Source organism: Peromyscus eremicus, chromosome 11 (assembly GCF_949786415.1).
Source record: "Peromyscus eremicus chromosome 11, PerEre_H2_v1, whole genome shotgun sequence".
In the NCBI taxonomy this organism is placed as follows: domain Eukaryota; kingdom Metazoa; phylum Chordata; class Mammalia; order Rodentia; family Cricetidae; genus Peromyscus; species Peromyscus eremicus.
The window spans coordinates 24,663,342-24,689,770 of record NC_081427.1 but is presented as its reverse complement, the minus strand read 5'-3'; the positions used below and the strand labels follow the sequence as shown (position 1 = coordinate 24,689,770).

The 26,429-nt window shown below is 41.9% G+C and overlaps 1 protein-coding gene across 1 annotated transcript in view; it reads right to left on the bottom strand.

The window, feature by feature from the left end:
- Window positions 1–26,429, bottom strand: part of Cdh6 (cadherin 6) — a 135,095-nt gene that overhangs the window by 30,435 nt on the left and 78,231 nt on the right. The window contains exon 3 of the mRNA XM_059276492.1: window positions 765–1,059. Within this exon, the coding sequence (XP_059132475.1) occupies window positions 765–1,059 (295 nt within the window). The remainder of the gene's footprint in view (window positions 1–764; window positions 1,060–26,429) is intronic.

The window sequence follows — 26,429 nt, the reverse complement described above, 5'->3', positions numbered from 1 at the left end:
ACTTAAAACTGGTAGTGGACTTGTGCATATAATATTCATCCTCTGTATTAAATCTCATGGATGTCTTTACTGTCTTTGTACTATTTATAGATATGAAAAAAAAAACTTCTTTAGAGTCTTTCCCCCAAGTTCACAGTTACTTAAAGCAACTACCAGTATTTTTTTTTTTGCTTATTAAACAAATTTATTATTACTGTGTATATGTGTCTGTGAGTGCCACAGCATGGCTGTGGGGGTCAGAGGGCATGTTTATGGAGTTGGTTCTCCCCTTCCGCTTTCATATGAGTCTGGTATTGAACTCAGGTCATCAGGCTTCTGTGGTAAGTCCCTTCACCTACTGAGTCATCTTTCTGGCCCGGTCACCATTTTTGAGGCTGGACTGGAAATTCAGGCTTTAATTTTTGACTGGGAAGATTGGCCCCTTCCCCAGACTGTTATGATGTTGGCTGAGAGCAATATGTAAGGCTGCTGTCTTTCAGTCCAAGAAACAGTGGGAGAGAAAGCAGATGAGTTGGCCTCCATTGCTCTCTCGCAGTCTCTCCCCACTGCTGTCCTACCCTTACCATGATAGGAAATGCCATTTTCTTATAGTAGTCACAAGGTAAGACTGGGGTGACATTAGATAATGGGGTGCACTTATGAAAAGGACCTATGGTAGCTTTGGGATGTGGCTTCTAAATTCTTTCAGTTCGTTAAATTTGGCTCAGGGTTCTTCCCTTGGTGGGCGTGGAGAGCCCACTCTGTTGAATTTGCATCTCACTCACCAACATCAGCCATCTCGGGGACCGTGGCTGTATAAACGTCCTTGGTGAATATTGGCTCATTGTCATTGATGTCATGGATCTTGATGATGAATTCGGACTCAGGCTCTACAGGTCTCCCGGTCCTTCTGTTGATAGCTTGAGCTCGAAGGATGTAAACAGGTTTTTCTTCCCTGTCGAGCCTCTTGGTGGCCTGTATGTCGCCTGTGTTTTCATTGATAATGAAGAGATCTCCTGCTCCATCTCCTGAAAGGATATATTTAAGTGATCCATCTCCTCTATCCTGGTCTGAATGTAACTAGTGTAGGGAAAAAAAATTAAAGAAAAGTAAAAGTCAAGCACGTGATCCTAAACTGTTTTGTTTTTTACCATGCAGTCTATCATAACTGTTTGTTATTCACTATCAATAGCTTCCAAAGGCAGGCACAGCTGTTTGGTTTTGTTTTTAAAAAAATGCTTACATAACCCTTCAACAGAAGAATACCACTCATTAATGAACGTATTTCTTAATCACAGAACTTTCTAGAAGTAGAAAATTTGGCAATCTTTCTTAGTTTGAAGAAGGGAAAACTATAGACGGAAGCAATTTTAAAAGCCCAAGAACATGTAAGTTAGACTGGACAAATCTTTTCACTCTGGATGTCAGAACCTGTGAGCAGACTCTCCTGGTCATTGTGTACACACAAACATTCTCCAAGTGCCCACTGCTTAAACGGACTTCCGTGTTTTCATCAGAGACATGGGAATAGTCTGCCTTTTGGTGAATTAAGGAAGCTAGGCAATCACATTGGTCAATGGAGATTATAATCCATTTTTCCGGAGAGAAGTGATATGTGTCCGTTTGTCTGTCTATTTCAGTTTAAAGCATCCCGAGACCTCCTCAGTGTTGCTTTCAGGAGTGTCTTGAGACCATGTCACCAGCTAGTTCATCAGTTCCTTGGGACAATGGCATCTGGCATGGGGATTTTTAGTAGGAAACAGGAGAAGGCCTTCTGATGTGCAGAGACAGCCTAATATGGAACCTGTCTGCCTTATGAGGTAGTGAGACCTGATCCCCCACCCCAGCTCTTGAAAGTAATCAAGCAGCGGTGCTGAAGATTCACTGTCAATGAAATGGTCCAGAGGAAAGTGTAGACTTAAGTGAATGCCTGGGCCAAAAGAGTGGACGGTGATGATTCTGAGTTGGAGATGTAGTTCCTGTTTCCTAACCCAAAGATTCCCTTTCGGAGTTGAGTTCCTAAATTCTTTTCCCCCTACCTAGCAAAAGTCTAGGTCTCCTAGCAATCTAACTATATTCACAGATTTTCACAATGTGTTTTGTCATTGTTGAGGACGACCATTTAACAGCTGGAGTCACAGGCTTCGTGATCACAGACATGTTCGTTACAGAATCTCCTTACAGTCTCCATAGGGAGGAGCTGCCTGACAGTGGTAACTGCAATAGGTAAACATCCATGGGCTCTGAAAAACACTGCACAAGCTTCTAGAACAGTGGTTCTCAACCTTCCTAATGCTGTGACCCCTTAATACAGTTCCTCATATTGTGGTGATCCCAACCATAAAATTATTTTCTTTTTTCTTTCTTTTCTTTTTTTCCCGGAGCTGAGGACCGAACCCAGGGCCTTGCGCTTGCTAGGTAAGCGCTCCACTGCTGAGCTAAATCCCCAACCCCATCATAAAATTATTTTCATTGCTACTTCCTAACTGTAATTTTGCTACTGACACAAATGGTAATTTAAATCTGCGTTTTCCAATGGTCTTAGGTGACCTCCATGAAAGGGTCGTTGGACCCTCAAGGGGTTGTGACTCACACGTTGAGAACCTCTGTTCTAGGATACCTGCAGATGGACTTTAAAGCCAAAGGGAACTGAGATGATGATCTAAGCAGTTTCCTAAACACATGTTCCGTGGACTATCTACACAAAGCACAGAGGGAAAGAGTCCTGTGTACTTGGGAAATACTTAATCTGCCTCTGTCTTGGAATCACCTGCTAACACAGGACAGGCTATAAGAGTCTGAATTTCGGACTTTACGTGGCATGATTTTATTTAACATGGCTATCTGAAGCTTTAGTGTTCAATACAAGGTTTTTTTTGGGGGTACGACCTCTGACAGCCTTCCCAGAAAGTTTCTTTTGTAATCCCGAGTTATCTGTCACTGGAGAAACAGGAAACGCAAAGTTCCAATTTATGTAGTGTTTCAAAATCACACCCAGCTCAAGTGAGAGTCAAAGATGAGAAACTGGTGGCAGGAAGGTGCCCTGGAGAATGTTCGGTGCAATGTCCTCATTTCTGGCGCGCGAGAGACTGTGTCCACTGCCACACAGCTACGCCGAGTTAATCACCGAATTTGAGAATGAGAATATTACTCATACAATTAGTAGCTTTGAAAGCAATTTGGCAGAAATAATGGAAGATAAAATGCGAACAGGGAGGAAATTGCTTCAAAGTGAGACAAATGCAATATGAAATGTAAAACAAGAGCACTCTATGATTTGTGCAGTGTGATATGCCAAGGAAACGCTGAAACCACCATGACAGAGAAAGAGCCACTAGGGAAAAGTTAACTCTCCATTGACAGATTCTAATGACTGCAGAGCGCTCTTAAAAAGCCATTTTATTAACTCATGAGTAAAGCAAGCACCACTGCTGCCCTTTGGATGTGTGCTCCTGGGTAGGCATGATCGGCGCGGTGGTCAGTGGCCATGGTGGGCCAGCCATGGTCGGCAATTGTGATTAGCAGCAGGATGCAGCATGTGGGATGTGCAGCTAAGTCCTAAGCATAGGTCACGTTTACTGTGTCCCTCACCAGGTGTAAGACCACAGCAGAGTCAATTGCACCTCTCAAGCCAAGACCCTTCTCAGTAAAATAAGGATAATAAGAGCTACGGGACAAGTGGCTGTCAAGAACTAATTAGAGGCCATATACAAATACCTCATGAATTGCCACCTAAACATGCAATAAAAGCATGGTGTGTGTTTTATGAATTATAAAGAGCCACCAAAGTGGAAGCATGAGCATTGGCTGGGAATTTATCATCAGCATGTTTTTGCTCTTCTTCTGACTTTGAAAACTTTGAAGACCATGGAAACCCAATTTTGTAAACACTTCCTATCTCTGAGGTAAAATCTGTTATGAAAAGCCAGTATTCTTCTACCTGGTGGCAACTGCTGTCTTTACATGTGATTTATTATATTCTTTATTCCACTAGATTATAGACTCTCCTCGGCTGCTGCTTTCATCATCTTCAATGTGTAATTGTTGCACACTTAGTCGGCGAATACCACATCCGGTCACAAGATTTATTCAGGTGAAAGTAATCAGAAACTTATTTTTGGCTGTCAGAAGCGACTGTTTCCATGAATTATACTACAAACACCGGGAGACGATAGAGAGGCAGGGGGGAGATGCCGGAAAGTGTGAACGGGGACTATGTTGCAGATCACAGTTCTGATTTATCAATATTTGAAAACCAGTGGGAAAATGTATCTCTTCACTCAGGCAAGGCCTGATAAAAGAACAATTTAACCTCTTCCCTCCTCTCAGCCCCCAACATGAGTTTTCTGAGTCTGACGGTGCATGTGCAGGCAGCAAAAACCCCCATCAGCCCCTCGTCTCTCCTCACCCTCCTCCCTTCTGCCGAACGCCCCTGGGGCCAGCGCTTTTCTCTATTCTTGGGAAAGAAAGAACACAGAAAACTCCAGTGCCCGTGAAAGCAGTGGCAAGAAGCAGACATTAGGGGTTTATTGAGCACTTAGATTTTAATTGGATTTTTTTCTTTTGTGATGTCATTCATCATGGCCACTGGAAGAGACAGAAGTTAAACAACAACAAATAAAAGGTTGTAGGTTGCCCAAGGCATATTTTTACTAATTTCAGTTTAATGTGCCTGTTCCATTAAGTTTAATCATCTGGTTCACTTTTAATGTTTCACCATTAAGTAAGAATTTAGCCACTTCCCTCCAGAAGCCTTATCTCACCTGTGGTGGGCAGGGTTTCTCACTACTGTATCTATAACACTTTCAGCCAGAAGGTGCCCTGACTCCGTTTCTGTACTCACTTTTTTATTCTTTAAAAAAACAAAAAACAAACCAAAAAAAAAAAAAAAAAAAACAAAACAAAACAAAAAACCAATGTACTGTCTTGGAAAATAAATACAGGGATCTCTTTTGTTGCACGGCCCCATGGAGGGTGTCACCAGGCAGTGGCAGTATCATTGCCTGAGGGGCTGTCCCTGGGAACATAACACCCTTCTATCAGCTGCATGTACCAACTTGCAGCTTAATTTTGAATGAAATTCAAGGGCATAACATTAATTGTCTATATTTTTAGTAGTCTGTGAAGCCAGCTAATGCTGGTGTATCACTCCCTTTCCTGTGCGTCACTTCTTGAATCTCTGAGTCAGTGTCCAAATTGAATCTTCTGAGCACACTCACTGTCAAGGTGGAAAACAGGGTCACAGCCTGCAATTCCCTAGATGGCACACATACGTGCCTACGACAGTCAGAAGGGAGCTTTTGGAAGGGAACATGTGATGGTTGGCTGAAACAAGACATTGGGTTATGGTTAATATCTTTACAGAAAGTGGGAAGCATGTACTGTGGTCTTTTAAGAAAGACCTATCATATATTTTGCTACATGAGTGTTAATGACTTTGCATGAGTTAGCTCATTTACATCTGATAATTATTTCACAGATGACATGTATAACTGTGGCAGGGTGCTAATTGTCCTTCAAACTCCCACTAACTTTGCATTTCTGGAACAAACTCCCTGAGATAAGTTTATCAAGAGGGAGGGTTGATTTTGGCCCACGGTTTCATATGGTTCAGTCCATGATTGCTTCGCTCTATTGCTTTGAAACTGTGGCAAGCAGGCAGAGGAAGCTGCTTGCTTCCTGGTTGTCAGGAAGCAAAAAGGATGAAGGGAAAGAGTTCTTCCAATGGAGGCTAGCTGCCAACAATCCGAGTTATTTAAACGACACCTCATTTCATCAAGACTGTACCCCCAGGCAGGCCACCAAGCTTTTAACCAAGTGTCCCACCCTTTGCATGTGGTGGGATGCCATCTACAAACACTCCTTGCTATCCTGGGATGCCCATGGGCTCCACTGCTGGTCAGACAGCACGGCTTTAACACCTGGGCTCTTGGGAGACAGTTGCAATCCCAACCATAGCGCCTTCCTCTGGTTCTTCCATAGTTAGTAGTTCTGGCTGGCACATGGCTGGTTAGCCTTTGATCACCTTCCCATGGTGTAATACATGAGCGTGTAATTGTCAGTACCTACTGCTTAACAGGAACTGGCTTATTATAGAATGTTCCTCCCAGGTTGAACCTAGTTTCCTGAGGGCTGATGAGGACAGAGTCCGAGGGGATAGCAGAACACAAAGGGGTGGGACCTGGGGTTTTGGAGTCACCTCTTACCTGATCAGCATTTAATATGATAATATGATATAGAAAAGTGCCTTAACTTCAGCCATGGAACTTCTGCTTTTTCAAAAAAAAAATATATATATGCTGCTGTTACAGTGATTCTCTCTTTAAATTTTTCTTGCTGGCTCTCAAAGTGGGCAGGAGTATGACCTGGGACCTAGCTAGGAGCACAAATTTCCTGGCTAGAATCAGGAACTCAGGACTGCCCCCCAGCACCTTTTTTTTTTTTAGAAGCCCTCTAATGGATCCTCTCAAGAAAAGATTTATTTTTATTTTTAATGGCATTTATGTGTGTGCATCTGTGTATGAGTATGTGCATGTGTGTACTGGTGCCTGAGGAGGCCAGAAGAGAGTGCCCGGTGCCTCGGAACTGGAATCACAGGCAGTTGTGAGCTGTCCAGTGTGGGTGCTGGTACTGGAACTCAGGGGAGCTTTGTTTATTCTTTTTAATTTTCCTTGTACATAGTGACCGAGAAACATTTCTGATTATGACCAGTGTATCATGCTAAAATGTAAGCTAGTTAGACTTTTGTTAGGTCATATATATATATATATATATATATATATATATATATATATATATATATATTCCATATAAGAGTTTTTATGTGTTGTGTATACAGGACTTTAAAACAGACAGAGATTTTAAAACAGACCAATTTGTCATTATATTCATTAACCTCATACAGGATTTTTCACTATGCACCCAGGTCAGTGTTCATTCAGACTAAATTGGAGGGAAAAGGTACTTGAAGACTTAAAATCGAAAGTTAAACAAACATATACAGAGATTATTACTTCCATATGCAATTCCTGTATTTATTTCTAAGCCCCACTTTGAAAATATTTCTAAAACTAGGTGAGGACCGCTCCTTTTTTGTTGAACTATCTAGTGAAATCTGTGCCTGCTTGTCTGTATTTGAGTAGATGCCGTACATTTTACAGGGAGGGATAGAATCCCTCTAAGTAATGCTGATGACATCTGAGGTCTGAACTGTTGTCTTAACCAGTATAATCACAATGGTTGAAAGGGTGGACTGCGTGAAAGAAAGCAATGGGTGTAAAGTCAAGCTTTGGACTCAATTTGCAACCTTGGGAAACAGTTAATTTCTCGAAGACTATTCCTTCATTCATGATAGGAATAATAATAGTATTTCATTCACAAGTAAGTTGCTCTGAAAATTAGTAAAATAATGTATGCAAATGTTTCATGAAAGATCTACCTTTGGCAAGTTACTACTGTGTTTATAAATATGAAGGACTCAGAAGGTGGATTTTTGAAAATGGAAAGATGTGGGTTTGAACTTTGACTCTCCCATTAATTAGCAAATTAATTAAGCCATGCTAGACTCTGTCTGTCCCCTCCAACACAGTTTTCATAATAATTAACTTTGCCAGCTATTCTTCCCCTAATGGCCCTTTAAATGCTGGGGGCTTTGGGCTTGTGTCTCAGGTCCTTTCCTTCCATATTTCATGGATTATCTCTAAGTGAGGTCACCTTTTGTCATTGTTATTATTTTATGTGTGCAGCTACTACCTGTGAACCACTGCTATCAATGCCCAGGGTGTCTGACCATTTCCTTGAGATGTATTTCAAGGATGAGATGATTTCAAGGATGTTATCTGCCTCCCCAGCAAGTCTCTCAGCCCACTTATACTCAGTACATCCCAACTGACCTCATCACCAATCCCACAAATACATTCCTACTCCTGTGTGTCTCATATCTGTAAGGACCACCAGGAGGTCATCCTGGAATGCACTCAACACTAACTCTGCTGTCTGCCTACCTCTCTGCATATATCTCGACTCACTTAATTATTTTCTGTTTCCACCACCATTTTTCTTTGATTTTTTTTTGCCCTCCAAACACACACACACACACACACACACACACACACACACACACACACACACGATTTCTTCTCTATTTTCCTGTCATTAGACCAGCTTTACAACCACATCAACATGGAAGACATCACTATTCTACTTCAACTCTTCAATGTCTTCTGTTTCCTTGGGACAGAGTCCTTTACATGGCGGCTTCCGCTCTCCCCTTTACATGGCGGCTTCTGCTCTCCTCTCATCAGCTTCATTTATCACCATCCTCTCTGAACAAGGCTTTTTCTTACCACACTCTACTTCATGTGGTTTTTGAGAACACATTTGCCTCTTTCATAGCTAAGTCTTTCCAGTCTCTCTTGGCAGAAATCCATTTCAGACTCTTACCTGGTTAATCCAATTCATGTCCCAGGGCTGCCTAACCTTCTCTTTCCAGGGAAGCCTTTCTTATGTTGCTAGTCTAGGATTCTCCTCCTACGTACTCTCGACATATTTCCCACTGAACTATCAGCATATTCTTTTTTTTTAATTTTATAATTCTTTTCTTAACTAGCTCATATATCAGGAAAGAAAGCATGAAATCTGTCTGGTCCCTTCACTTCAGTAGTCTCAGGACCCAACATACTAGCACATAGATCCTCAATAAGTAATGGATGCAAATGACGAATGAGTGAATGTTATAAAGGTCATCTTGGATTAGACTTCGATGATGAATGGAGGTTCTGGCACATAGCAGACAGTCAACAAATCTTAGTGTCCCCATCTGATTTCTTCTTCACTTTAGGAGAACTCTGGATATCAAGAATATGTGCACATTCCCAAAGTCGCCCGATAATTCAGCAGTCACTATCACACACCAGACATGTGGTCTGATCTGAGCAATCCAAAGGAATAATTCAAGATGTTGCCTTGGATCTGAATAGTTTCCTTCAATAATCAATTAAACCTCAATAAAATACCAAATAAAACAGAGCAATAAAAACTAACTTGCTTTATATTTATTGACGGGTGCAGAGCAGTTACAGATGCATTGAGGTCACTGATCATGATAAATAGATTTGGCGTTGCTCAGAGGTCACCTGTCAGTGGCGAAGAAGCAGCCCTATTTAGAGAACTTTCTCGAGTGTTACCCTGTTGAAGAAGGAAATAGGAAGTTTTCCAATTCACAGAGACATTGCTCCATCATAAACTAATTTAATACTGTCAACCTAGACTATTTTAAAAATATTTATTGGCCTAGAGGGTTGCATCAGGCAATACACAAAACCATCTCATACATGTCTTTTATAAACTTGCAATTTAGGCTTGGGAACACTGACTCATAGGTAAAAGACAGGGAATAAAAGCAGAAATAAGACACTCGAGTCCCACTATTATTAGTGAGGAATGACGAGTTAGCAGAGAACCTATTAATAGGTAGTGTAGAACCAGAGAATGCGTAAACCCTTTGATGGCTTAGGAAGGCTTCTTGGAGAAGCTTAGGTTACTGATAGGAAGAAAATGACTTCACTATCATGTGAGTGCATGGCATGGTTTTAGGGCTGAGTGTGGGAGAAAACCAGAGGCGTCTTGGCATCTGTGCCTAGGGTGATAAACCCATAAAGTCAGCAAAAATAGCAACACTCCTTCTCTTGTGTTTCATGATCACATTCTTTCTCATAGCACTCAGATGTACAAGGGATGTGGCATCTTTATTATTAGTTTTTTATAGCTTATCCCTCAAGTGCTAGTGCCATTGAATACTAGGAACTCAATATAGGTTGAGCATTGAGTCAAAAATTTGGTGAAATACAATAACGTCTGCCTGATTCAATTGTATAGTCTCATTGGACAACTGTTTTAGGTAAATTCCTGGCTTTCGGCTTTCTTTCTTCTAGTTCTTTAAAACATTTCTTTGGAAAGTATTTATGTTTGTTTTATGTGTATGAGTGTTTTGTCGGGATGTGTATATGTGTATCACATGTGTGCCTAGGGCTGCTGAGGGGCAGAAGAGGGCACCTAATCCCCCGGAGCTGGAGTTACAGACCACTGTGAACTGCCCCACAAGGGTACCTAAGCTTGGGTCCTCTGGAAGGGCAGCTAGCACTCTTAACCACTGAGCCACCTCTCCAACCCAGGTTTACCTTTTGATATGGAAAACAATCTCTGAGAGAATCTAGAAAATTCTGATTTATTTTTCTGACAAAACTTAGGATGGAGCTGCCTGACTATCCTGTTTCTTTTCTGTTATATCATATTCCCTTCCTGACCTGAAAAAAATGCATTTCCTATATAATTTAAATAATAGAATTAGCTTTCTTGACAGTGGAAATAGTTTACCTTTGAAGGTAGGATTCATGTTTTGCAATTTTTCTGGCTGCATTTTGGGAAAATGATATTAAGTTCATACTATAGTGGTTCTCTTGGGGGTATTGCTAACATTTTTCTCTTGTGAAACTTTACATTCAGTTGTATGGACATTCACTGAGGACATCACTGTGTCCAACTATTTTAAGTGCTGAGTTGCAAAAATCTACTTTCTTGTTTCTCAAATCAACAACACTATTGCCTTTTTGCTCTCTATAACAAAATGTTTGGGGTGCCGAACTGTCTGTAAAGGATGCTTAACAGTGCATCCTTGGTTCTTACCCCAGTCCTCCAGTAGCACCTTCTCAAGTCATGATAACCAAAAATGTCTGCAGATACCTAACCAAATGTTCCACAGAAGCATAAAACTGAGACTATCTATCTATCTATCTATCTATCTATCTATCTATCTATCTATCTATCAATCAATCACCTGTCATCTATCTAATCTATATCTATCGGTCTATCTACTTAGCTAACCTATCTTATCTATCTTACCTATCTACTGATCTTTCATCTATTGACCTATTGTTCTATTCACTCATTCATCCTTCCATCAATCTATCATCTATTGTCATCTATAGATCTCTCTATCTGTCTTCTGTCCGTCTTTCTATCTTCCCAAATTTCTTCTCGATGTATACCTTGTAAATGTCAGTACAGTTAAACAACAGAGTAAGGGGCCCTGCATTGACTGAGGTTCCGCATGACCCCACCCAATTCAATCTTTTGTCTTCTGTTAGATTTAATAACCACGAGAATATGTCTTGTGTTATGTGAAAGAGAATTTCTGACAAAGTGCTAAAAGCAAAAGAATTTTAAGTCAAGGCAGGAGAAATTTATTAATTCCCTTGACATTTATCTTTTACACCCAATACCTTGAATTTAACGTCAAAAGAACCAAGCAATTTTAAATGAACAAAACTTTAGTGTTATAATAGTTAGGGTAGACAGGAAATTGGTCTTCCTTGTCCTAATTCCCAGGACCCATACCTGTTGCTCTGCTTAGCAAAAGCACTTTGTGTATGTGATTAAAGTATGGATCTTGAGATGAGGGGGGAGGTAGGGGTGAGGGGTGTTATCTTGGATTATCAAGGTGAGCACAGGGTGAGGAAGAGCCCTGGGGAGGAAAGGGAGGAAGGTGAGAGGGAATTTGACGAAGGTAGAGAGGCGTAGCCGTGGGCGAATTTGAAGATGCTAACTGTCTGCTGACTTTGGAGATGGAGGAGGGAGCTGTACACAAAGAAATTCAAGGTCCTGAAGTGTCAGAAAAATAGATTCTCTCCTGGACCCTCCAGAAGGTCATTTATTGTTGGTTTAGAGACAGAGTGTCACTTTATAGCCTAGACTGGCTGAGAACCCACTATGTAGCCCAGGCTGGCCTCTGATTCATGGCAATCCTCCTGCTTCAGTTTACTGAGTGCTGCCATTCCTATCTCCAGAGGAACATCTTTCAGCCATCATTAGTTTAGCCTGGGGAAACCCATTTCAGACTTCTGAACTCTAAGACTGCAAGGTGATACCATTGTACAACTCAAAGTCACTAAGTTTATGGTAACTTGTAACAGCAGCAATAAAAAGCCAAGAAAAGAATTCCCTATTTGTGGAATTCATAGTGCGCTAAACTGTACATAGTCCTTTAAACATCCCAGTGAAAGAAGGCAGAGGCCCTCACCGAACACTTGCCGTGTGTCAGGCATGGCAGGGACCCTTTGGGTGTTACATCATTTAATTCTTGTATTGCTTCCAGGAGATAATCTTTATTTTTTCCTCTCTTTCTCTTCTTCTTTTGGTCCAGAATTGGTAACTGAGGTCAGAGTGGTTAAGAGATTCACTTAGAGTTACAGGGGAAGCCAGGAATGTTACCAAGACACACATGCCTGGCTCTGAAGTCTATACTTGTTTTCCTTAGACCATATTGCCAAAGCAGCACCCCCAATGACTGTGTGCATTCTGGAGTCATTTAATATCTTAGGCCCCAGGCTAAGTGATTTGTAAATTTTATTGGCATAGATGATACAAACTGTAATAGATGTTATTGTTCATTTGGGATTTATCAATTAAACAAATGCCTGTTTGGTTTATTAACCACATGAAGTTATTTCCCCAAAAAGGCATTGTTTATTGCTTTTTTGCTCGGCTCCTGAAGTCAAGGTCTTTCTTGTCTTGGCAGACTGCGACATTATTCTCAGCTCCTGCTTAGTCTAACATTTTCATTTTCAAAAGCCAGTGGTAAATCATGCTGCGAGCCAGATACCCAGTCAAAAATTGATTTACTAAGGCACTGTACCTCACCAGCTATAATCCTATCTTTTGGCCTCAGAGTATAATCTCTTCAGCCATTTGCCAAATCTAAGGACACATGAACACACACACACACACACACACACACACACACACACACACCCTGCCCTCTATTTTTCCTTCTCTCTGACACACATGCCTTATAGGAAAACATAAATAGATAAAATCCAGATATTTGAAACTAATGGACTTCTCCCTAAATGTATTGTTCTCGAAAGGCACAAAATAAGTTGGATATTATATTCTTTGCCGACCTTGACTTAGTACCTAAAACGCTAAAGCTCTATCTTTATAAAAGCAGTAGTTTGCCAGAGGGAGGGATCATTTCCTCCTCAAATTCATAGCTCTCAAGCATCCTGAATGTGCTCAATAAATGCTGTTTAAATTGAATTTCACAACCTGCTCGTGAAGGCAAGGAGGTAATGGGGGGCATTTCTAGGGAGAAAGATTCTGAGCTCTTCCTTGGGTTTTCTTGCTTTGGAACAAACTACGAGTCCATAAATGGTTAGAAAGCCTTGCCCTCTTCAAGGGCTCTAGCTGTCAAAGATCAGTGAAGATCAACCGATACTGTCCGATGGCCACACTGTCAGCTTTCCGGTCACGCTGGGGTCCTGAATGTGAATGCTTTCCTCTCTGGTCTCTAGCTTCTCAGTTTGTGCTCTTGCTTTGCTTGCCACACAGCGACAACAGTCTTTACTATGCTACCATCTTCCCAACCATGTGAAATAAGCGGAGAGCATTGTATTTGACTCTGTGATATCACATGGATTCTGGCCCCAGGGTTTGTGTTCTATTGGCAAAGACCTCTGGTTGACTGAGATCCCAGCTCCTCACACCTGAAAGGACTGAATCATTCTCAGTTGAATGAGTGTTGACATGGGGCATTTGGGGAATACTCGCACACAGGAGAGTTGCCCACAGTCTTCGGAGCCTTGTACCATGAGGGGAATTATTTTCCTTGTTCCTCATGTTGCTACGACTTTCCTGAAGTGAAGCTTTGCTCAAAAACAATCCCCATGCCTCCTAACCTGTCAGGGGCTGATCTCTCTTGTGTTGCATTCTCTTTTCTGGTTCTTTCCATCTAGCACCGGCCCCTTCTTCAGGTGTTACTTGATGGTTGGCACCCCGTCAAAATCATGGCTGTCACATCACCATTTTACAACTCAAGCAAGTAATAGCTAGCTAGACCCTTGACAAGGCTAAAAGTGAATAAAGTCCTGCCACTCAACTTCGCTGACATCATTTAATTTTCTTGGTTTGATTTAAAAACTCTTTTACTGTAAAAGGCAGGTGGAGAGGCAATCACCAAGATCATAGCTTCAAGCCAATGTGAATAGCTGGCTCTCCTTCCCTTTATATGGTGCGTGGTTGGAAGAATAGCTAGAACATGCAGGATACAAGCGTGTTAGGAGTGACATGCTTTATCTGGTTTCGAGAGGGGAGGTTAGCTCTCTACAGCATATATCAGTTATTGTTTCTCATCTCTGACACTGTCATGGCCGCCATCACTACCACCACTACCACCTCCACCACCACCACCTCCACCACCACCACTTCCACCTCCACCACACCACCACCACACCACATCACCATCACCTCCACCACCACCTCACCACCACCACCACCTCCACCACTGCCACCACCACCACCACCACCTCCACCACTGCCACCACCACCACCACCACCACCTCCACCACTGCCACCATCACCACCACCACCATCTCCACCGCTGCCTCCATCAATCATTGTCATTGCTGCCAAAACCAAACCAAACCAAACCAAACCAAACCCACCCACCCTGAGGCTATATTAAGAAAGGAAGTGAGCCAGTTCCTTACATTGTACAACATATATGACGTATGTTGATGCTTTAAATCACCGTATTTTAAGGCAAGAGTTTTCTTTTTGTGTCTTCCTTTCTACTCTCTTGTAAATTGTACTCACAAGTGGAGGAATGATTTAAGATTGTGGCTACCTAGAAACAATTATTTTTTCCTGTGAGAACTCTAAATATATTGGTGACAAGATGCAGTTGGTGTTAGTCGTGGAGCGTTTTCTGTCCCTGTGCTATCACACTGCTCTCCATAGCTGACATTTTTGGTGAAATATTGCCATCAACATTCTCAGGTCCTACATGAGTTCTCTGGTAATGTCTCTTGAATTGTCTGCACAAAGTAGCTTCTTAGGATTCTGTGTATGCGCATGTGTGCAGGCATGTGCAAGCGTGTTGGTGTGTTCGTGCATGTGGAAGTCATAGGGTAATCTTGAGTGTCATTCCGTGTGTGTGTGTGTGTGTGTGTGTGTGTGTGTGTGTGTGTGTGTGTGATATGTGTGCATGCACATGTGTATGGTGATTGGTGTCCTTGTCTATCACTCCTCATCTGGCTTTATTCCCTTGAGATAGGGTCTCTCAGTGAACCTGGCTCTAGCTGGCTGGGCAGGAAGCCCCAGAGATCCACCAGTCTGTTGGCCCCTCCCAACACTGGGGTTACAGGCACATGGCTAACCTGACTTTTATGTGGGTGCTGGGATCTGAATGGAGGTCATCATGCTTATGCAGCAAGGGCTCTTACTCACTGAGGTATCTCCCCAGCCTCGCCTTATGCTTTTGAGACAGAGTCTCTCATGAGACTGGCTGCCTAGTAAGCATTAAGGATCTGCCTCCTGTCTGTGCCTTCCCAGAGTGGGATGACCACAAGTGCCACCATGCTCGGTTTTTTTTCTTTTCTTTTCTTTTTGTTATGGGCTCTAGGGGATCAAATCCGGGCCCTCAATCAGTTATTAAGCCATCTCCCCAGCCTGCTCCTTAGGAACTTTAAGAATAAGAAATTTGATTCCTATTAGCCAACTTTCTCTGGTTTTGTTTCTAACTTTCTTCTACTCAGATCTTAAATATTGTCTGATTTTTTTATTTGTTAGTCTTAAAGGAACTGACTTTTATTATGCAATATTACTTATTGTATACGTTCTTCTTATTTATCTGGTATATGCATGTCTAACTGCTGCTTCTGGTCTTGATAGTTTACACAGAGGGAGCTCGAGTTTTCTCCTATGGCATCATAAAATACGTATACTATTCTGATGTGGAATACCCAGAGGTAGTTTCCATAGAAAGACCTTCATAAAAATTTTGGTTTATGTATTTACTATCTAATACTTCCTCAGACTTCAGAATAATTTAGTCAACCAAATGACACAACATAGTATCTCTTTAGGCTCACCTACATGAACTGGGAGGAGTGAGAGTCAAAGTCTAGTATCATGCCATGTCATGTACTTCTATCAGCAGGACAGTGAGTGGATGTTAATGTTCTCCATTCATAGTCACACAGATGATAAGTAACTATGGGAAGTAATAATCATGTCAATTAGCTTGGTTATAGTAACCATTCAGTGGATATGTACATAAAAACTTCCTACTTTATTTCTTAAGTATATATAAATTATGAGTGTCATGTGCTTGTGTGTGTGTATGTGTGTGTGTGTATGTGTTTGTATTTGCTTGTGTGTGCATGCTGTGGCACACATGTAGAGCTCAGAGGGTACCTTCAGTTGACTTTGCTTAAGACAGGGTCTCTTGTTTGTTACTGAGTATGCCAGGCTAGCTGGCCTGTGGCCTTGCAGAGAGTCTCCTGTTCCTGCTTTCCATTTCTGTAGGAGCACCAGCATTACACACACACACACACACACACACACACACACACACACACACACACACACACTAGAGTCCTGGGGATCTGAATTCAGATCGCTATACTTTCACAGCAAGTGTTTTACTCCTGAGTAATCACCTTAGCCCCTTTATATAATTTTTATTTGTCAACTATACTACAATAAAGCTGGGAAAAATTGGGGAGCAGTTTTTTTTTCAACAAAAATTTAGAATTCCAATCATAATGCCTCAAAAGAATAAGTACATTTAAGAGAAGCACCAAACCTATGGGAGGCAGTATTGAGATAACAAAGTGGATTTTTATCTTTGGGGGACATCGTAGTTTAATTCAACTAATATTTGGCTTTCTCCAATACAGAAGTCTGTGCTACGCACTACTGGGAACAGAAAAATTAATAAGCCATTCAGTCAGAGGTTTTGCAGAGTTTACAAAGATATAAGTTTCAAAAGTATAAATTCAATATCTGAAATGAAATTGAAAGATCAGCCTCTGACTGAGTAGGGAACACTACTCCATAAATTTAAGGTCAAAGTTCATCTTCCACCAGGCATCAATTATTTCGCTCTTAGGAAGGTAAAACATCCAGATAATTAAAAGATTAAATCAACACTAAATTTTCACAATAAAACTTCAGTTCAGTAATAAGTAGATTATAATATAAAAAAACTTAACTTACATTATTATGCTTCAAGTGTGGAAATCATTTTTGAGGGGTCAGATGCCTTAAACATTTTATAGTAGTAAGAAAGAAGGTCTGGGCATGTTTTAACAGTTCATGACAACTGAAATAATGGAAACTCAGAACGGTAGCTGAAATGGATGGTTTTTGGACCAAATTATAAATGTTCTTATGGGACAGGGTCTACAAGGAGAACCCCATACTGTGGTCAGACTCTTCTTTGGTGCGTTGGGGTCGCTCACTCTCCTGTAAGTAACCCTTCATCTGTCCTCTGAAGGTGAGTTCTATAAACTCATTGTTTCTCCAAGCCACTCTTTGGGGGAATCATACTGTGGTTTGTCATTGGTTCCCTGTAAGGTCAGGGTATTTGTTTATTTAAGTCTCCTCAGGCAAAGCATTCACCAAACAAGTTCATGTTGCCATATGTACTTAGCACTCTGGCTCACTGTTGGCAGGTGGCATCTCTATTGCCTTGCTGCTCTGGTAACGGCTTCGGGTCCATCACAGGACAGCCCTGGGCATGATCACTTTTGTTTCTCTTTTGTCGTATTTTCCTGTTCTTAGAAGGCAGGCATACTGATCTCCCCTTAAGTCCTTATCAGTAAGTAGGCCATGCCCAGTCCTTTCTAAGCCTTCCTGTGCTAAATTTATTTAATCTTCACCTCACTAATTTTGTTACTCTTGTCATTTAACAGCTGAGAGAATAAGGGACCAGGAAGAGGTTAGATATCATGCCCTGGATTGCCCACACAGTCAGCGATGCAGCTGGGCTCAAGTACAGTCAGAATACGGCAGTAACGCACACCCTCAAGGGAATGGCTGAAATAGGATGAAGTTGAATGAGCCCAATAGTTCTCTCCTCGTCTTTATTTTTAAAATGCTTCAGAGGGGTTTATCTTTTCAACTGCTTCCTTATCTCTAATCAATATTCTCTTTTCTTTTCTTTTCTTTTCCTTTTGAGGTGTGTATGTGGGGGGTTCAGCATTAAATCCTGCATCTAAAGTGGCATTTTGGGGTTTTTGCCATATTCTCACTCATGCTCTCAAGTCCTTTGAAAGACATCAACTCACCTACAATAGTTATTGATACACTTCACACATATACATATTTTAATCTTTATAACGCTCTCTCTTTACACACACACACACACACACACACACACACACACACACACACACACACGAAAATATGATGGAAAGAACCTGTATATTCCCTGAAAAGAGTTTTGTTATATGACTTTCCCATTTTATTCTGGAAAGTCTATAATTTCTAGTTTGATTCCCTACACTGGCCTTTGAGAAAACCTGTTACTTTTGCTTATTTATCAACAGTGGCAATTAAGGGGTTGGAGAGATGGCTCAGCAGATAAGAGCACTGGCTGCTCTTAGGTCCTCGGTTCAATTCCCAGCACTCACATAGTGGCTCACAACTATCTGTAACTTCAGTTTTGGGGATCTAATGCCCTCTTTTGGCTATCATGGGTACTGCATGCACATGATAGACATACATGCTGGCCAAGTACCCATATGCATAAAAATTAAATAAAAATAAATGAACAACAGTTGCAATTAAAAAAAAACCCTCTTATTCTATTATGATAACATCTGCATTTCATTTTTAACCTCTTCTTTGGTACCTGATGAAGTTTTGAAGTAACTCTGAAACCTTTACTATATTCATGAAGATTATATTTCACTTATGAAATCTTACAGGAAGATGAAGTTTGCTACCAGCAATCTGCGCCTACACAAAAATCATCTTCTTTAAAGTTATGGTGGCACACTGACCCCTAAGCATAACCACTCTTGGAGAAAGGCATCAAAAGGGACCCCCACCTAAACCTGTTTAGTTTTTGGCAAAAGGAGGTTGGAGTATACCTTTGACTAGAGAACTAGGGCTTCTCTCAATTTACAGTTCCGACTAGCATAGACCCTTGGCTCTTCATGTCGATGGAAGTGAAGAAAACCAGTGTAACAAACCAGTTGTTTAAGAATATACTGACAATTGATTACACTAGGAATTTGATATTTGATTTTTGAAGTGAAACTCACTCGAAATCATAATTAGGAATTTTGACTTGAAAAGAAATGCAAGCTGAGCTGTTGGCATTCCGTATCCTGATATGCTTGTCCAGTGCACAGGGCCCACAGTGTGGCATAGAGTGAACTCAGATGCAAACCCAGTGTTTCCATGTTGTAATAATAGTACCAAGTTAAGGCAACAAATAAAGAAACACTTTGCAGTGTTTACAAATAGAGAGCAGAGGATTTGTGTTATGAGTATGGGGTGGAGGTGTCTGTGACTGCCAATGACCTTCAGCTGCTTAGCTTAGGGGCCACAAAGGCAAAATAGCTACAGTAGACAGGATCAGAATTCTTAACTCTCTTTTATTCTCCTTGATCCCTTCATTCTGAAGAAGAAATTGAATCCTGCAGGAAGCTCTAGGATTCCCCATCATAAAGGAGTGGAAGTCGGAGGATGGGGGATTGCCTGGCCATTTGCTTTCTATATGTTGCTCAGCCTGCTCCACAGCCAGCACAGCTGAACAGTTGCCTTTGGGTTCATGGTCAAGGTCAGATATTGAAATTTTTCTGCTCTCTACATGAGCTGCCAAGCACGGAGGAGAGTTTAAAAGTCAGAGGACTGCTGCCGCACAGGACAGTTCCTCAGAGTCAATAGCAGATTGAAGCTTTTTACAAATTTTATTACTAATGTGAAATCAGTTGCTGGATAGTGGAAACCCAAATGCAGATGACTGCCAATATTGGCAGCTGGGATGTGACCCCATGAAACTTTCTGAAGACCAATCAATGAATGAGTGTATGCAGCTACTCTCTCTTAAATATACCGAGTTGAAATATAAAAATGTTAAATGGCTGAGCATTAAATTTAAATGATGGAGAAGAAAGATGTGCCCAAGGCACTTGCCCTGAGTCAGGGAGAGAAGATTGTCACAGGCCATTGAACCAGAATAGAAGTTTAGAGGTTATCAAGGGAAAGAAAAGACCTTGAAAAAAAAAATCACAGTGACTAGAAAGATCACTAATTGTGTCTAACTGTAAAACGCTCATACACTGTAACTTTATTAAATATCACTCATGTGTTCTGGAAATGACAGTCAAGACAGAGGGACATGAATTTGGATTTGCAGAGCCCTGTAAAATGCAGTCTTTACAACAGTCCTTTGTCTCTGCACTTGGATTTTACCCAGTTAGTTTTTCGGGTGGTACCAAATAGTATGGCATGTTCTTTTATTAATTGTTACTTTTAATTTTTAAATTTATGCTTCAAAATAGGCCCATGAAGTGATGGACATATGGAAAGGAGGAATAATGTCATCCGTCGGTTGTCTGGCAGTGGGTGCTGCCTGCTAGGGTTCTAACACTGTGAGACCGGGGGCTGAAAAGCTTGCCTTCTTTGAACCTTGGCTGACCAGTGTATAAAACAACAATGACAAATAGTAACTACGCATTAGTGTGTTGTACACACCGGTCTTAGTCTGTTTTCAGATGCTGTAATAGGATGTCTGAACCTGGGGGTTTATAAAGAGAAGTTTATTTGGCTTGTAATCCTGGAGGATGGGAAGAATTACAAAATAGACCAGGAGAGATTCTGCATGGCTCTGGTGCGGACCCTGTGGTATTCAACTTGCAGCGGAGAGTGGAAGGGCAAGCAACTGTGGGTGGTGGTGGAAGGCAAATGGGGATGGCATTTTATAAGAACCCCCCTTTGTGATTGCTCACTCATTTTCCCATGAGCTACATCAATTCCCTTGTGAGGTTAGAGTTGCTACAACCCAAACCGTTCCTAGAGACTCCCCCCTCCCCAACTTCTCAATATTATTCCATCGGCCAACTGTGGCCTGAGTTCTGGTGCAGACAGAGCACAGCAGGGTTCAGTAAAGCAACACATTTAAAGTGCTGGGCAGAGGGTCTGGACCAAAGCGATGCTCAGAAAATACCAGCTCTGGTCTCATTTTGATCGGATACTGAAGCAACAAGTGGCCCAACGATGCTCTGAAATGCCCATTGAATTAGTGCCAGGAGGCTTCCTCTCTCTCTGAAAGTGACACTGACATGGGAACGAGAGATGCTGCTGCCTTAAAATATTGATAAAATATTGCTTGGTGTTGACTAAATTTGGACCACATAATTATAGGAACAAATAATTGCTCATCCCTAATTTTAAAGGTGTGTATGGCTGAGGGCGTTTATTTTTATGGGTTGTTAAAACATTACTGTCTAATTACCAGGAGAAGAATGGCTTCTAGAATTGGGTAGACATTAATTTTAAAGACTCAAGAGACAGCTCTGTCAGGACCATTAAGGCCTCAAATAGAACCTCAAGTTTCATGATACTAAAATACGCAGTGGATCAGTTGTTATTGGGAACTCTTTCCCCGCCCTCCACCAAGAAAATTCACTGATTTCCCAAAAGGTAATAGAAAATACTTCTAAATGTACACAGCACACTAAATTCCACAAATGCAGACCTCCTGGCATGCCATTAAAAGGAACCATACTTCAGACACTTCTGGCAGTCTGTCTCTTGTGGATGTTGTGTGGAGGGGCTAACGAAGAGCCCAGAAGATCAAGTGGATGAGGTTTGCCATGGGCTGTGTAGAATAACGTGTGAAGCTTTTGCAGAATGGCAGGCCAAATTTGGAGATAAAGAACCAAACCAAACCAAAACCCTCCACAATATTCATCTTTGATTAGTGAATGCCTCCATCTTCAAAATCTGACCTCTGACCCATTCTCTTCTCACATGAAACCATCTCAGATGGATACCAGCTATGGATAAGGAAATGCTAGAGCCTGTGAAGCCAGCCTGGGGGCATGGAGATTTCTAGGAAGGAAGAATCGAAATGCTTTCTTCCCCATTTTCTATTAAGTTTATGTAAGCCAGAAATCATCCAAGTGGATGCTGAAGGAAGTCAAACACACTCCCTTCCCCTCTAACAAAAAGCACGCACTTTGTGTTTTCTGGGTCATCCAGGCCACTTCCTATTCTTGATTGTCAAATCTCTAAAGTTTGGACTCTTCAGACTTTTGACCTTTTCGCATCTACGGCAATTACCTGGGAGGGCCAGGCAACTCTCCCTCTTCACTGAGCACTAACTCCCACTCTACCTTGAATATGGGGTTCAGACACTCTCACCTTCTCTCGGGGGCTTTGCCTAACCTCAAAGCCTCGCTGCCCTCTGTCCTTTATTTTCCCACAACCCTTTGTGGATGTGACTTTACCACTGAACTCGATGCTTTTGCTATCATGACTGACAGTTGTGTCCCCTAGGGCTGTGGTTCTGGCAATTGACAACATGTCAGAATCATTAGGACTTAATTAAAAGCCAACTAATTCAGAATCTCCAGGGAGGAGAGACCCGTACAAGGCATCTTTAAAAGCAGCGATTCTCAAACTTTTAGTCTGCAAACTGCTCACCCGGGGACCTCCTCAAACTGCATATTCTAACTCAGTGAGAACTAGGTAGAGCCTGAGAAAGTGCCTTTCCAAGATCTGATGCATGCTGCTTTGCTGAAGCACCTCAAGACTGTCCCCTCTCCCCGCAAATCTTACTTACACCCGGATACATGTTTTTATCTTAAGCTCACAAATTGTTACTTCACCTAGGACTCTTCCTTCATAACCTGCTAGCTCTCTCTGCCACCATGATTTTAGGTTTTCCCATCAGTGCATTCCAGCTCTGCCTTGCTCCTGTGTTTATGTTAATCTCTTCGGCAACAGAATACAGCAGAAGGCTGGAGAACATGAGGACAAGAGGGCAAAGGTCACTCACTGCTGCTCCTTTGCCTCCCATTACGGATCTATCTCTCGGTTTCCTTCCTTACTGCCCCAGCCTTGGTCTCTTTCCTTGCTGGCTCTTGTAATCTTATGCACCTGTAAGCATGAATTGTTAGAAGGTCTTATTAATAAAAACAAACCTGAGACCAGGTATTGAGGTGAACGCTGAAAGATCAGAGAGACAGAACAGGCCACAGCTTCCTCACCTCGCCAACTTCTCAGCTGATCTCATTTCCTCAAACTGGAAGCCTCTGTGTCCTCATCCGAATGGATCTCAGCTGAACTGCTGCTGAAAGGTCTAAAAGCTTAACAGGACTCTAGTTCCTGGTCCTCACGCCTTAAATACCTTTCTGCTTCTTGCCATCACTTCCTGGGATTAATGGCTCTTTTTACCATGTCTGGCTGTTTTCAGTGTGGCCTTGAACTCACAGAGATCCAGATGGATCTCTATCTCTGGAATGCTAGGATTAAAGGAGTGTGTGCCACCATTTTCTGACCTCTATATCTAGTGGCTGTTCTGTCCTCTGACCCCAGATAAGTTTATTAGGGTGCACAATATATTGGGGAACACAATATCACTACATGTACCCCTTACTCCCTTCACTCTCCACTTTGATCCTCACATTTTCATTCCTTTCCCCACCATCCCTCTGACCCCCTTTGAACAGGCCACCACAAATACAGACAGATGTCTATAAGGGGAAATCTTTTCTTTTGACTCTAAGTACTGTTTGTTCGAGTCCATGACTTTTCCTCAGTAAGTGCTTCTGTCCTTCCATGTGTAGATTGGATCCATCTCTTTAGTTTTAGGCCAATCCATGCTAGGCTCTGAGGGATTCCTGTTTGCAGCACTGATGACACCTTTAAAGGTTGTCTTAAGGCCTTTGTGTGGGTTCACACACCAACTTAACTGGAGCACGCACTGAGGCAGCCTGGGTGCTGCAGGGCGCTCAGCAGGAGAGATGGGAAAACGTCAAGGCCATACAGCCACTTCTGACCCCTCGGCCCACCAATCCGCCATTACTAGCTCAAGGTAGTTCACAGATTTTACAGAAGGTGGCACTCTATTCCTTTTGATGATGTCATACTGAGTGCCAGATTCCTCTTAATGGCTGTGACCAGAAGTGTCTACAGTGCAAATGTCAGGGTAGAGAGGGTGGCTAGGGAGTGGAATCCCATCTGTTTGAGGTGTTCAAAGCCATCTAAGTGACTGTGATCAAGAATGACGTAAAAGTGTTAGTTTTTTGTTAACTTACATGTTTTATCTTTTCAAAGGGTTACTGAGCTGTTAGAAGAGAAATTCTTACTGAGTCATTTTATTCTAACTATTTACTACATGAGACCATTAGACATTTGCTTCTGCCCAAGGCCAGCCTGAGAACACAGCCCTGTGACCTGAGAGAACTTTGGAATCTCTGCCGTAGTCCAGTGTCTTTTCCTCTAAGGTTTCCAGACACAATTAGTCTTGAACAGTGTCATCAGCTGTCTTTTCTTCCTAGTTAGTTGAAGTTAAAGGTTGTCACGCGGAAGGTCCATCCTGCTTCTCCATTCTTTTACTTTTCTTTTGGAGTTTTTTTTTGGGGGGTGGGGTGGGGAGCGGGAGTGGGATTGAACCCGGGACCTTGACAGGTTAGGCAAGTGTTCTACCACTGAGCTACCTCCCCAGCTTTTCCTCTTTCTTTTTGTAAAATTTCTTCTTATTGTCTTCTACTTTTCATTAGAATAAGAAACCCTGTGTCGGTTGGTATCACATTACTGCAGATAGACTTGGGAAGCCGCCATCTCAACAGTTCGAGAACAACGACTCTTAGGTCCCTGGCAGCAGCACTGGCTGGAAGGACTTCAGTTCCTACCTTTGGTATTTTTCCTCTCTAGCTAATATTCCCTTGAGTGCTATGACTTCAAGGCGGAGCAGAAGCCAACAGAAAAGGGCAGAAGACAGTGATGGGTGAGGAAGGGATCTTGTATCTTGCTGCCAATAGACATCCAGATCCAATGAGTGTGGGGAAAGCCATGGTTGTGAAGGGGTTTCACCATTAATTGCCACGTTTTTCGGCCACTGAGATTTGCTAGTGACCTTATTTTGCTTTTTGCAATGTTATAACACCTAACGTTCAACTTCACTTCATTATACATAGACTTAGTAGGGCATGGACAATGAGGTTCCCAACAGTTTTAGAAACTTTAAGCACATACTGTCTTGGCCAATAGAGACCGTCTCGCTGGTGTTTCCCTGCAACTCCAGCTGGGGGCGCAGCTGCCTGTACTTCCCAGGCAAAAAAAGCAAAGCCTGGAAGGCTCATTTACCCATTCAGGGTCCTGGCAACTGGCAGTTTAGTGACGCAGCGTTGGTCATGTGCATCCATAGCTTGTAGCTTTCCTCCGTGGCTGTTTTCCCTATCACAATTATAACTGTAAAATGCATTCTTGTGCATTTTTTCCTATTGCTGCTGCTACCATCTTGGACTTCAAGAATCTGCGGTATTATCGAAATGAGATGGTATCACAATTTGGGAAGAAAAAAAAAAGCAGGGGAGGGGATTTCAATCATTTTGACAAGGTGCTTTTTAAAGCTTAATCTTCTATGGTAATAATGCTATTTGCATTGTGAAAGTGCTTTAAAGATTAAAAAAAAAAAACCCTATTACTCTATTAACAAAGTGGCATCAAGTTGCACAGAGGAAATGAAGTACAAGCAAGGAAACATTCTTTCCTCCGTGGTCTCAGCAGGTGTGAGTTGCAAAGCAAATTGGTGACAAGATCCTTGGGGCATCACTGTTGCTGTTCACCAGGTCTCGGGGTATTTTCTCTCTGACTTTATTCCACATTAATAATTCACTGCACTGGAACATTGCCTGGCTACCTCAACCTAAGCCTCCTTCATTTATAGTGGTAAATACTTAAGGAGAATATTTGCTCAGAGTTATTCAGGGATATTTGATCACAGATTGAAATGTGAACATGCAGCCTTAGGAATCTGCAAAATTTATGCTATTTGCATGATATCCTGATGAAGGTGTTTTAAAATCAATCATAGGCAAGGGCACTTTATCATCTATATTTTTATGTTCATTCTCAGTTTCAGAGATGTGGGACAATTATTTTCTTATCCATACCACCTAGTGAAATGTAGAATCTACAAGCTACGTACTGGCTGCCCTGGCTTGTCTTTTACATCTTTGCCCAGGTTAAATTTTCCTCAGCGAGATAGCTGATGACAGGAGTAGGTGACACTTCCTTATTGGGACAGTTGAAGGGATGCTGCCTCTCAGAGTGAGTTCCAGGACCTCACTCCTCAATCTACTTTCTAGTCAATAAAATGGTCAGACACAGTTACCTAGAAATAGCACCTTTGTGTAACATGAATCTTTTTTTTTTTTTTTTTTTTTTTCCGAGACAGGGTTTCTCTGTGTAGCTTTGCGCCTTTCCTGGAACTCACTCTGTAGATCAGGCTGGCCTCGAACTCACAGAGATCCGCCTGGCTCTGCCTCCCGAGTGCTGGGACTAAAGGCATGCGCCACCATCGCCCGGTAACATGAATCTTTCTACATGAATCTTGCTACAGTTACATCCTAAGAATTTAAGATGCT